The sequence below is a fragment of the Ranitomeya imitator genome, chromosome 6, assembly GCF_032444005.1.
Source record: "Ranitomeya imitator isolate aRanImi1 chromosome 6, aRanImi1.pri, whole genome shotgun sequence".
NCBI classification, from domain to species: Eukaryota; Metazoa; Chordata; class Amphibia; order Anura; family Dendrobatidae; genus Ranitomeya; species Ranitomeya imitator.
This window is the reverse complement of record NC_091287.1, coordinates 324,786,507-324,799,551: the sequence shown is the minus strand read 5'-3', so window position 1 is coordinate 324,799,551 and position 13,045 is coordinate 324,786,507. Positions and strand designations below refer to the sequence as shown.

The window sequence follows — 13,045 nt, the reverse complement described above, 5'->3', positions numbered from 1 at the left end:
GCCTTTGGCTAAGGTGCCTCCTCCTGGGTATCCGAGTTCCGCCAACGCCAGGCGGTCCTTGGTAGTGCTTTTAAGCGCGGGCACCTACAGCTTAGTAACCGGGTTCCAGCACCGTCAGCTGGTCCTCGGTCGTGCCATTGGCTCTTGCACACTGGGGCAACGCATCCGGGTTCCAGCACCGCCAGCTGGTTCTCGGCAGTGTTCTTGTCACAGGTACTCCCTCGTGCCAAGCCTGGTTTCAGCACCGTCAGCTGTTTCCGGGTTGTGTCAACTTCACTGAGACGCCTATGCTTGCCCCGTCGTGGGGCGGTCGAGTTAGCCAACTCCAGGGTGCCTCCAGTTTAGGAGCTTCCTATGTGGGCTGCGTGAACTGGTAGTCAAGGCTGGTTCTGTAGTGCCAGTAGGCCCAGCTCCCCCTGTAGGACTGTTGGGGTTCGGTAACTGCGGCTGCCTCGCGGCCTAGCTGTTCTCTCCTCTCCTGTGGGCCTTCGGGTCCACCACCTGGTTCCAGCACCGTCAGCTGGTTCCGGGCCGAGCCTTTGGCTTAGGTGCCTCCTCCTGGGTATCCGAGTTCCGCCAACGCCAGGCGGTCCTTGGTAGTGCTTTTAAGCGCGGGCACCTACAGCTTAGTAACCGGGTTCCAGCACCGTCAGCTGGTCCTCGGTCGTGCCATTGGCTCTTGCACACTGGGGCAACGCATCCGGGTTCCAGCACCGCCAGCTGGTTCTCGGCAGTGTTCTTGTCACAGGTACTCCCTCGTGCCAAGCCTGGTTTCAGCACCGTCAGCTGTTTCCGGGTTGTGTCAACTTCACTGAGACGCCTATGCTTGCCCCGTCGTGGGGCGGTCGAGTTAGCCAACTCCAGGGTGCCTCCAGTTTAGGAGCTTCCTATGTGGGCTGCGTGAACTGGTAGTCAAGGCTGGTTCTGTAGTGCCAGTAGGCCCAGCTCCCCCTGTAGGACTGTTGGGGTTCGGTAACTGCGGCTGCCTCGCGGCCTAGCTGTTCTCTCCTCTCCTGTGGGCCTTCGGGTCCACCACCTGGTTCCAGCACCGTCAGCTGGTTCTCGGCAGTGTCTTTTGCTCTTGTACCTTCTGCTCCCCATCCTGGTTCCAGTACCGTCAGCTGGTTCCGGGCAGAGCCTTTGGCTTAGGTGCCTCCTTCTGGGTATCCAAGTTCCACCAATGTCAGGTGGTCCTTGGTAGTGCTTTCAGGCACGGGTACCTCCTGCTTAGTAACCGGGTTCCAGTAACGTCAGCTGGTCCTTGGTAGTTCCATTGGCTCTTGGACATTCGGCTACCCATCCGGGTTCCAGTACCGTCAGCTGGTTCTCGGCAGTGTCTTTTGCTCTTGTACCTTCTGCTCCCCATCCTGGTTCCAGTAACGTCATCTGGTTCCGGGCAGAGCCTTTGGCTTAGGTGCCTCCTTCTGGGTATCCGAGTTCCGCCAACGTCAGGCGGTCCTTGGTAGTGCTTTTTAGCACGGGTACCTCCTGCTTAGTAACCGGGTTCCAGTAACGTCAGCTGGTCCTCGGTAGTTCCATAGGCTCTTGAACCTTCGGGTAGCCATCCGAGTTCCAGTTCCATCAGCTGGTTCTTGGCATTTTCTCAGCCTTCTTGTACCTTCTGCTACATTTCCAAGTTGAAGACCCTAACGTCGACAACCCGGAAGACCACCCCGATGACGACGACCCGGAAGACCACCCCGATGACGACGACGACGACGACGGCGGAGACGACGACGGCTGAGACGACGACGGCGGAGATGACGACACTGGAGACGAAGACCCTGGAGACGACAACATGGAAGACCGAGAAGCAGAAGAACAAGAGGCTGCAGAACAAAGAGCAGAAGAACATTAAGCATAAGACTTAATATCAGAGCAAAAGATATTATCTAAATTATATGCAGAAGAAGACTAAGCAGTGTATGGGGGTGAGTCCGTTCCTCCTCGTGGTGCCCCTGGATAAAGCCTGATGCTGCAGGCCAAACTGAACGCGGACAAATGTAACTTTTGTGACTGGCAGAACGGAAGGTGTAATCTTCCAACTTTTATAGATAACAACTACGGGAATGCCTGTCACAAATGAGAATATGATGAAGAAGTAGAATAGGAAGAATAATAACAGTGGAATAAAAAGAATATGTAGAATAGGAAGAATAATAATAGTTGAAGAAAATGAATATGAAGAATGTAATAAAAAAAAAAATAGGTAGAAGATGAAGAAGAAGATGAATAAGGTGAAGAAGTTGATGTCAAGGATGCTGATGATGATGAAGATGAAAGTGTGGGAAAAGAAAAAAAAAAAAAAGAAAAAAAAGAAGGGGAAGGGCGTGGAATAGTGAAACATCAATATCTGACAAAATAAAAAAAATTTACATACTCAATATCTTTTTCAATCCGAACTTCTTTAAAAAAAAAAAAAAAACATGCTATTCTATTTGATTGGACTAATCCTCATTGCCTTTAATGTCTCCGCCACCTCCCCCATACATCCTACATTATTCTTAGTTGTTTTCCTTCAGGTAGAATGAACCTACAAGGAAAGAAAGGGTTTATTTTAATTCCGATATTTTGGTCCCATTGACTTGCATTGGGATCGGGTATCGGTATCGGCGATATCCGATATTTTTTGAATATCGGCCGATCCAAACCGATACCGATACTTTCCGATATCGGAAGGTATCGCTCAACACTAGTGTTCAGATATATTAACCTAATTCATCATTTGCGACTTTTAAAATAGTCACAAAATTTGTTGCATATGTACTCATTTTTCCCATTCTGGAGTGATCCTATGTACGGCTGAAATTTTTAGCACATGTTTTTCATCATTTTGTAAAACTGGTGACTTTTTGCACTAAAGAATCGTAAAAATACTTAAAGACTGAAAAAAGGCCATTTTTTACTTAATGGCAAATTAATGAATCACATGCACCATTTAGATGAATTTGGAGCAAAATAAGTAAAAAAAAAAAAGTAACTTAAAAAATCCCTGCAAATGATAATTTGTATGTGTCAAGAACAACAATTTTTCAACTGTTTTAGATAAGAGGAGTACAGATCTGTTGCTGTAATACTCTATCCTTTCATAGGTCAGCATACTTGGCCGACTGATGCGCTTTAAGCTTTCGTACATATACTTTTAGCGTGAGCTTTGTTTTAGAAGATATCATTTTCAGAGTCATTTGTCTGATCGGCTTGGTTGTTATAGGTATTATCATACTCCACAGCGCTCATTTCAGTAACCTCATCTCCAATGTCGGAACTCTGAGTTGGTCCATCTATTACATTTTCCAGTGCATCAGAATCTAAGGTTTCAGCTGGTCCTGTGACTTCAGCTTCTTGTCCATCATCAGGCGTAAAAGAGCCTTCACTTCTTCTTAGGGCCATGCTTGGTAAGGCGGTCGTTGGTCTTTCACGCAGTCTTTTCTTTAGTTCCTCTTCCTTTGTCTGCAATATTGCATTAATACAATTAATGGCAACCGGACAAGACCCAGTGAACAAAGAAGGGAACAATATCTCATTTCATTTATACCATGAAAGGCTGTATAAAAGCTGAGCTAATATAATACCATTTACATTGTTTGATAATATGTACAACTAGATGGTAGCCCGATTCTAATGCATCAGGTATTCTAGAATACGTATGCGTAGTGTATAGCACAGCCCACGCAGTACATTGCCCAGCCCACGTAGTACATTGCCCAGCCCACGTAGTACATTGCACAGCCCACATAGTACATTGCACAGCCCACGTTGTACATTGCACAGCCCACGTTGTACATTGCACAGCCCACATTGTATATTGCACAGCCCACGCAGTCTATAGCAATGTGGGCACCATATCCCTGTTAAAAAAAAGAATTAAAATAAAAAATAGTTATATACTCACCCTCCGTTGGCCCCCGGATCGAAGCGGTTACCAACACTTCCCGGGCGCTCCGGTCTGAAGAGTGCATTTTGGTCTCGCGAGATGATGACGTAGCAGTCTCGCGAGACCACAATGCATGGAGCGGTCACCGGGGCGTCGCGAGGAGTGGGAAAGGCCGGTTCCTGATCCAGGAGGGCCACCGGAGGGTGAGTATATTACTATTTTTTATTTTTTTTTATTATTTTTAAACATTAGATCTTTTTACTATTCATGCTGCATAGTCAGCATGAATAGTAAAAAAGTTGGTCACACAGGGTTAATAGCAGCGTTAACCGAGTGCGTTACACCGCGGTCAACGCTGCCATTAACCCTGTGTGAGCGCTGACCGGAGGGGAGTATGCGGGCGCTGGGCACTGACTGCGGGGAGGAAGGAGCGGCCATTTTCTTCCGGACTGTGCCCGTCGCTGATTGGTCATGGAAAACCAGCCACGACCAATCAGCGACTTGGATTTCCATTACAGACAGAGGCCGCGACCAATGAATATCCATGACAGACAGGCAGACAGACGGAAGTGACCCTTAGACAATTATATAGTAGATGACGTCTGCTGTAATGTATCTTTAATTTTCATGTATTTGAGTGGAAACATTTTGGAGAACAAGATAAGTATAATAAAAAAAGAGAATCTGTCTCTTGCCATAAATGTACAATTTTCACCCGAATAAGCCTGTTCTCCCGAATTGAGCTTTACCATTTTTTTTGTTCCTGTGCCTTTCTGTTCCTGAGATGTAGCCCCCATTTCCATGTATATAAATCTAAGCTAGTTACCCACGGGGGGGGGGGGGGGGGGTGATCTTCATGAAGACTCCCACATAGAGGATTTGAAGATTATGCCCCCTTGGCTAACAAGACTAGAATTAAATATGGGGGGGGGGGGCGATTTCTCAGGGATGGAGAGGTACAGAAACAAAAAACAGTAAAGCCCAATTCAGGAGAACAGCGTTATTAGGGTGAACAAATTGTATATTTATGACCAGAGACAGGTGCTCTTTGGGACTCTTGTTACATTGACGCAGCAGGTAGGGTCATCATTCTCATTGGTGCTACTGGAAGAAACCAAGGGCAGCGTTCGACAGCAAAATAGGTAATGAACGGACCGTAGGTCGCACCTTCATACTGCGGCTCCATTCTAAGGGGCTAAAAGTTCCCCGTTCTGATGATCGGGGTGGGTCATAATCCGAATTAACCAACAAGTTAGCACCTACCCTATGGATAGAAGAGATCTTGCTTTCATTAGACAATCCTTTTTAACACTCCTAAACCCATGCTCATTAATGGAGCAGAATTAGGCCAGAATGGGGTCAAGGACACAAGATAGCAGGAATTTTGGTTGCAAGAGATACTCTTGGGTCTATGAATTGTGTAAAGATTGTGCTAAATAAGTCTCCCAGTGTTATTTTCTGATTTATCTACGGTATATGATGTCAAACACATGTACAGTCTATTTTAGGGTAACATTTTAGGATTTACACAGATTGTTAATTAGAACTATTGTAGAATCTTTTTTTGACCAAATACTATAACAGATAAAAATAATAATAAATAATTATGAAGAAATAAATTCAGTCCGGAATTTGTTCTTATTATTATCATACAAGAGTCTTGTATTTTCTTAGTACCTGTCATTAATTGTAAAAATCAATCTAGCTGGTGGAAGCCCACTGACACAAAACAATACTGTTACAGCATCAAAATATGGTTACCTTTCTTCTTTCTTCTGCAGCCTGCATTTTGGATTCAATGTCTTCCTTTGTAAGACTTTTGGTTTTCTTTCTTATAGTTTTCAGTTTTTCCAATTTGGCAGGGGGCCTTTGTAACGATTTTCCTGGTGTGTCCATCTGCAGGAAGAATTATTCACAATATTAATTGCTGACAGCTGCTCACTCACTTTCTCTTACAGAAGCGCAATGTTCATATGGGCCCGTAACCCCTCCATGCAGGGGCAGACATAGTGAGCATAGTACTCCAGGCAACAGAAAGCTTCATGTTCTCCAATAACTAGTGTTGAGCGATACCTGCCGATATCCAGAAGTATCGGATTGGATCGGCCGATATCCAAAAAATATCGGATATTGCCGATACCCGATACCAATGCAAGTCAATGGGACACAAATATCGGAATGTAAATAAGCCCTTTCTGTCCTTCTACATCCTGTTCCGGAGGGGGGAAGAGTGTGGGCGGTGCGTGGGCGGACACTGTGCGTGTCTGTGTGTGTGTGGGGTCTGTGCGGGCCTGCCGGGAATCTGTATGGGCCTTCTCGAGGCTCTGTGCGTGCCTGCCGGGGCTCTGTGCAGCGTGCCGGGGCTCTGTGTGTGCCTGCCGGGGCTCTGTGCGGCATGCCGGGGCTCTGTGCCATTGTGCAGGCATCGTCCGATGGGACTGCAAGTCCCATCGGACGATGCCTACTACAGTGACAGTGATTGACACATTAGCCAATGATGGGACAGTAGTAGTCCCATCATCTGGCTAATGTGTTGAATGAAGAAAAAAAAAAAAAAAAAAGCTACTTTCATGATACATACATACGTACATACATGCATACAAACTACATACAATACAGACATACAGTACATTAAACAGAGTTCATACTCACCATTACTTGTCACTTTGTTCCCCGAAGCCAGTGTCATCTGTAAAAAAATATGAAAACAACCAATATACTCCCTGTCCGCAGAAATCTACGATTGTCCCACGACGATCTCCCGTAGAGAACGGCAGCACAGCTGATGCGACCGCTCTCCAGGGGCTCCAGGAACACAATGACGGGAGGAAGGTATCCTTCCGCACTGTATAACTCCACCACTGTAAAAAAATAGTCCCTAGTCTCACTTTTGGCATTGCTGTATGAGAAATTTTCCCACGCAGCAATTGCTATAAAGTGAGAGTTTGTCCTAAGGTAACCTCTCAGTGATGCACTGCAGGAGCCATTGTCTCCTGTCAGTGTGTCACTGAGGGTCCTATAGAGCAGTGAAATACCGAAAAACAGAAAAAAGATGAAGCGCACTCACCGGTGATGATTCGTCAGATTTATTCAGACATGAATACTGTGCTGCAGGGAGGGTTGTGAACACACACGGACGACAGCCGTTTCGTGCTTAATGCACTTCAACTGGTCCTCGAAACGGCCGTCGTCCATGTGTGTGTTCACATCTTTTTTCTGTTTTTTGGTATTTCATATGAACTGTCGCACAAGCAGCACCCCGGGGAGATTTTTTGCTATATAGGCTATATACGGCAGAATGGTGCACCATAAGAGTGTCATAAGGGTCTAACTAATAGCAGCGGTGCGGATGTACCTTTTTTCTTTGATCCTATAGAGCAGTGACATCACTCGATGTCACTTTTCTATAGGGGAGATAGTCGTGGGACACTCATTATTAATTGGACTATGGCGGACAGGAAGTATACGGTTTATTATTTTACGTTTTTTTGCAGGCGCTGAAGTATGGTAAGTATGGTTAAATGAAGAATATTAAAATACTTTTTTCCTAGTGTGTTTTATTAACCCTTTATTACTATTGGATTAAAAATGGATAGGCGTCTTATTGACGCCTCTCCATTATTAACCTGGCTTAATGTCACCTTACAATAGCAAGGTGACATTAACCCCTTATTACCCCATATCCCACCGCTACACGGGAGTGGGAAGAGAGGGGCTAAGTGCTGGAATTGGCGCATCTAAGGCATGCGTTTGGTTGCTTTTTTTAAACGCATGCGTTTCCATAGAAAAAAAACAAGTCTAGACACTAATAAGCCACCCCCCACCATCAAGGTGATAAAGGGATCCAAACCCTAACCTGTTATGAACAGGTGATTCAGAACCACAATGGACCTAGTGGTTAAGAGCACACAAAGTGACCTGATAGTTACTAACATAGGACGAGCTCTGAGACGTGGGAACTCTGCTGACCGCAATCCCCAATTCTATCATACCACACTAGAGGTAGCCGTGGATTGCGCCCAACGCTCCCCATGCAACTCGGCACAGCCCGAGAAACTAGCTAGCCCCGAAGATAGAAAAATAAGCCCACCTTGCCTCAGAGAAATTCCCCAAAGGAAAAGGCAGCCCCCCACATATAATGATTGTGAGTTAAGATGAAAATACAAACACAGAGATGAAATAGATTTTAGCAAAGTGAGGCCCGACCTACCGAACAGACCGAGGATAGGAAAGATAGCCTTGCGGTCAGCACAAAAGCCTACAAACAACCACGCAGAGGGGCAAAAAGACCCTCTGCACCGACTAACGGTACTGAGGCGCTCCCCCTGCGTCCCAGAGCCTCCAGCAAGCAAGAAAAACCAATATAGCAAGCTGGACAGAAAATATAGCAAACAAAAGCAACACAAGCAGACTTAGCTTATGCAGGGAGGACAGGCCACAAGAACGATCCAGGAGAAAGCAAGACCAACACTGGAACATTGACTGGAGGCCAGGAACAAAGAACTAGGTAGAGTTAAATAGAGCAGCACCTAACGACTTAACCTCGTCACCTGAGGAAGGAAACTCAGAAGCCGCAGCCCCACTCACATCCACCAGAGGAAGCTCATAGACAGAACCAGCCGAAGTACCACTCACGATCACAGGAGGGAGCCTGACCACAGAATTCACAACACTAACCCTAGCAATTTCTAGTCGGTTTTCTAGTTGATTTTGATGATTGGCAGCTGTCACACACTTCTCATCATGTGTTTCAAAAACGCAAACGCAGGAAAAAACGCATGTAAACACGTCAAAACACCGCGTTTTTTTAACCACATACGAAAACGCATGCGTCTAAAAAACGCAGCGTTTGCACACGTTTATATGCGTTTTTTTCACCACCTGCGTTTGCGTTTTTAACGCTGCATTTTTGAACGCAAATGTGAAACCAGCCTTACAGATGCGCCAATTCTGGGGTGGCTGCGGACTGGTATTTGTAGCCGGGGGGCCAATATCCATGGCCCCTCTCTAGGCTATGAATATCAGCCCGCAACTGTCTGCGTAGCCTTTCTGGCTATAAAATATAGGGGGACCCCACGTCATTTTTTTGGGGGTCCCCCTATTTTAATAGTCAGTAAAGGCTACGCAAACAGCTGCGGGCTGATATTCATAGCAGGCTACAGATATTGGTCCCCGGCCGTTGGTTTTCCCCCTCTGGCGCAGAAAATTATGCGGGAGCCCACGCCATTTTTTTCCCTTTTTTTTTTTTAATTCAGCGCTCATCAAGGCCTCTTTCCCACTTGTGTTGGTACGGGTCCGTCGCTATGCGTCGGGCCGACGTACTGACGCACGTTGTGAAATTTGTGCACGACGTGGGCAGCGGATGCAGTTTTTCAACGCATCCGCTGCCCATTCTGAAATCTGGGGAGGAGGGGGCCGAGTTTTGGATGTGCATGCGCGGTAGAAAATGGCGGACGCGATGGACAAAAAACGTTTTTTCGTGCCGAATTTCTGCCAAAACACTACGGATCTGTTGCACGACGGACGCGACGTGTGGCCATCCATTGCGATCCGTCGCTAATACAAGTCTATGGGTAAAAAACGCATCCTGCGAGTACATTTGCAGGATCTGTTTTTTTCCCAAAACGACGGATTGCTAAAAACGCAAGTGTGAAAGTAGCCTTAAAAACATCGGCCTTTCTATTATATATCTATGGATATATCTATCTATAGATGTATCTATCCATATATCTGGCTGCTTTCTCACATCAGGTTTTTGCCGTCAGGCACAATCCGGCGAGTTTTGAAAAAAACGGATCCGATGTTAAAAAAAACGAATCCTATGGAAAAAAAACGGATCTGGCAGAAAAAAACGGATCCGTTTTTTTTCAAAACTCGCTGGATTGTGCCTGACGGCAAAAACCTGATGTGTGAAAGTAGCCAGATATATGGATAGATACATCTATGTCAAACAAACAAGATTCCGAACTGAGTGGCACCAGGTAACTAGTAATCTTCACAGGCTATAGAACATATGGGACCGGCTTTCTGTCAGACTTAAAAACACAACAATTGATGCATCCATGGGCGGTGCTCTACATATAGCAGAACAATAGAGTTACACACTATGTAAGCATAAAAGATGTGGCACTCACCCCAAGATTGCTGAAAAACAATGTCCTTTAATTCGCTTTATGCGGCATTAGACATCTGTGGAGAGGCGGCAGGTAAAAGTGAGGGGTGCGGGGACAGGAGAACGGACGACGGCCGTTTTGCACAAATGTGCTTCCACGGGTTTGGCACCTGGACCCGTGGAAGCACATTTGTGCGAAACGGCCGTCGTCCGGATTTGTGCACGCCGTGTCCAGCATCCCCTGAGGAAGCCCACGCGAAACGCGCGTCGGGGCTGCTGGACAGACACTGGCACTAACCTTATGGGTAAGATAGACATGGCCTCATTTTGATTTTGTCCTATTTAGGTTTAGATTATTAGTTACTCATATGGTTACACTAAGAACATGTATTGCTATACTTTACCAGGCACTATGCACTTTCATGATATATTTTCTCACATAGATATCTAGCATGACATGTTTTTAGTGTCCATAGGCTCTATTCTATTTTTGCCCATGGTGCGATTTTCAGTGATGTATGTCCCCCGTATACAAGCTCTGTGTGTTCATCAAGTCTGTACTTATATTTATTCTGTGTCTATTAATAAAATGTGTTACTTTTTTAGAAAGTTATGTCTTGGGTTTATAGTTACTCCGTGGTTGTTGTAGGATGTGTATATCAGTTATGCTAGCGACATACTAACCAGCACATCATATGCTTCTCCATTCTTCACAACCTTACTCTGGCTCTGGATTATCCCTTGAGACATAAGCTCCTTCAGGATATCAGAGGATGTTTGTCTTTCTCTCGTGACCGATTCTCCATTCAGTGCAGAACTATCTGCAACAGAAAAATGGACATACAAGTTAGCAATGTACATAATACATATAACACCGTGCCAAATACTCAAACCTCTGAAAATGTACTTTAAAAAATATCCTCCCCACATTTTATAATTATTCCCCAACTCAATATGGTGGGTTTCATTGTTACTTGGGAGGCATGTGCGGTGCATGGTCCTCTGTTCGTGGTTCTTACTCCAGAACAAATACTTTAGATTTCATGGCACTTTCCTCGAATGCTATCATTCTTTCTTGATGGGCTTCTCTGGTCTCCAAAATAGATTGGCCAAAGAAGAGAAATAGATTCAAGAGGCTGCTGACTGATTCCTCATATGTATGGAGCAGTGCAGGGCCACAGATGAGATAACAGGGGCACTGCACCTGGCACATTTTCGAAGGTACAATTTTAGGGATAATTCTCGATGATGGGTTTAGTGGTATTACTGTATATGGCCTCTGCCGATATATTAAGGGGCATCTACACTGCAAGATAATCATAAACAAATGTTGTTAAAAACACCTGTTTCACAATCATATTTCAGAACAAAAAGACTATCAATCACGAGCATAGCTCATCAGGTGAAATAATCTTTTGCGTAGTGTATTAGATTATCATTCTCGGTGGTGAGTCATCCTGTGTAAACAAGACTTGTGGTGCTTAGAACCAATGCAGCCTATGCAAACTGAAAAATCTAGTGCAAATTATTATTATTTTTATTTATTGTTATAGCGCCATTTATTCCATGGCGCTTTACATGTGAGGAGGGGTATACATAATAAAAACAAGTACAATAATCTTAAACAATACAAGTCATAACTGGTACAGGAGGAGTGAGGACCCTGCCCGCGAAGGCTCACAATCTACAAGGGATGGGTGAGGATACAGAAGGCGAGGATAAAGCTGGTCAGGCAGCGGTTTGGTCGATCGGTGGTTACTGCAGGTTGTAGGCTTGTCGGAAGAGGTGGGTCTTCAGGTTCTTTTTGAAGGTTTCGATGGTAGGCGATAGTCTGATGTGTTGTGGTAGAGGGTTCCAGAGTAGGGGTGATACGCGAGAGAAATCTTGTATACGATTGTGGGAAGAGGAGATAAGAGGGGAGTAGAGTAGGAGATCTTGTGATGATCGGAGGTTGCGTGTAGGTAAGTACCGGGAGACGAGGTCACAGATGTATGGAGGAGACAGGTTGTGGATGGCTTTGTACGTCATGGTTAGGGTTTTGTAGTGGAGTCTCTGGGCAATGGGGAGCCAGTGAAGGGATTGACAGAGGGGAGAGGCCGGGGAATAGCGGGGGGACAGGTGGATTAGTCGGGCAGCAGCGTTTAGAATAGATTGGAGAGGTGCGAGAGTGTTAGAGGGGAGGCCACAGAGCAGGAGGTTGCAGTAGTCAAGGTGAGAGATGATGAGGGCATGGACTAGGGTTTTTGCAGATTCATGGTTGAGGAATGAACGGATTCGTGAAATATTTTTGAGTTGAAGTCGGCAGGAAGTGGAAAGGGCTTGGATATGTGGTTTGAAGGAGAGATCAGCGTTAAGGATTACCCCGAGGCAGCGAGCTTGTGGGACTGGGGAGAGTGGGCAGCCATTTACTGTAATGGATAGGTTCGTTAGGGGGGGTCGCGTGAGATGGGGGAAAGATGATGAATTCTGTTTTGTCCATGTTAAGTTTCAGAAATCTAGCGGAGAAGAAGAATGAAATAGTGGACAGACATTGAGGGATTCTGGTTAGAAGGGAAGTGATATCTGGTCCAGAGATCTAGATTTGTGTGTCATCAGCATAGAGGTGATACTGAAAGCCATGAGATTCTATGAGCTGTCCCAGGCCAAAGGTGTAAATGGAGAAGAGCAGGGGCCCAAGGACTGAACCTTGTGGGACTCCGACAGATAGAGGGCGAGGTGAGGAGGTGGTGTGTGAGTGGGAGACGCTGAATGTCCGGTCTGTTAGGTATGATGAGATCCAGGATAGGGCCAAGTCTGCGATGCCAAGGGATGAGAGGGTCTGTAATAATAGGGAATGGTACACTGTGTCAAAGGCAGCCGACAGGTCGAGGAGGAGGAGGACAGAGTAGTGTCGCTTGCTCTTGGCGGTTAAGAGGTCATTGGTGACTTTAGTTAGGGCAGTTTCAGTGGAATGGTGTGACTGGAAGCCAGATTGTAGGCGGTCAAAGAGGGAGCAAGAAGAGAGATGGGAGGACAGTTCAAGGTAAATGTGTTGTTCCAGTAGTTTGGAGGCATAGGGG

At 45.8% G+C, this 13,045-nt stretch overlaps 1 protein-coding gene across 1 annotated transcript in view; it reads right to left on the bottom strand.

Moving 5' to 3' along the window:
• Positions 1–2,879: 2,879 nt before the first annotated feature.
• Positions 2,880–13,045, bottom strand: part of STMND1 (stathmin domain containing 1) — a 35,245-nt gene continuing 25,079 nt past the window's right edge. Inside the window, exons 3-5 of the mRNA XM_069728933.1 lie at positions 10,671–10,807; positions 5,636–5,770; positions 2,880–3,450 (exon numbers count right to left, since the gene is read on the bottom strand). Coding sequence (XP_069585034.1) covers positions 3,160–3,450; positions 5,636–5,770; positions 10,671–10,807 — 563 coding nt within the window. The 3' untranslated portion in view covers positions 2,880–3,159. The remainder of the gene's footprint in view (positions 3,451–5,635; positions 5,771–10,670; positions 10,808–13,045) is intronic.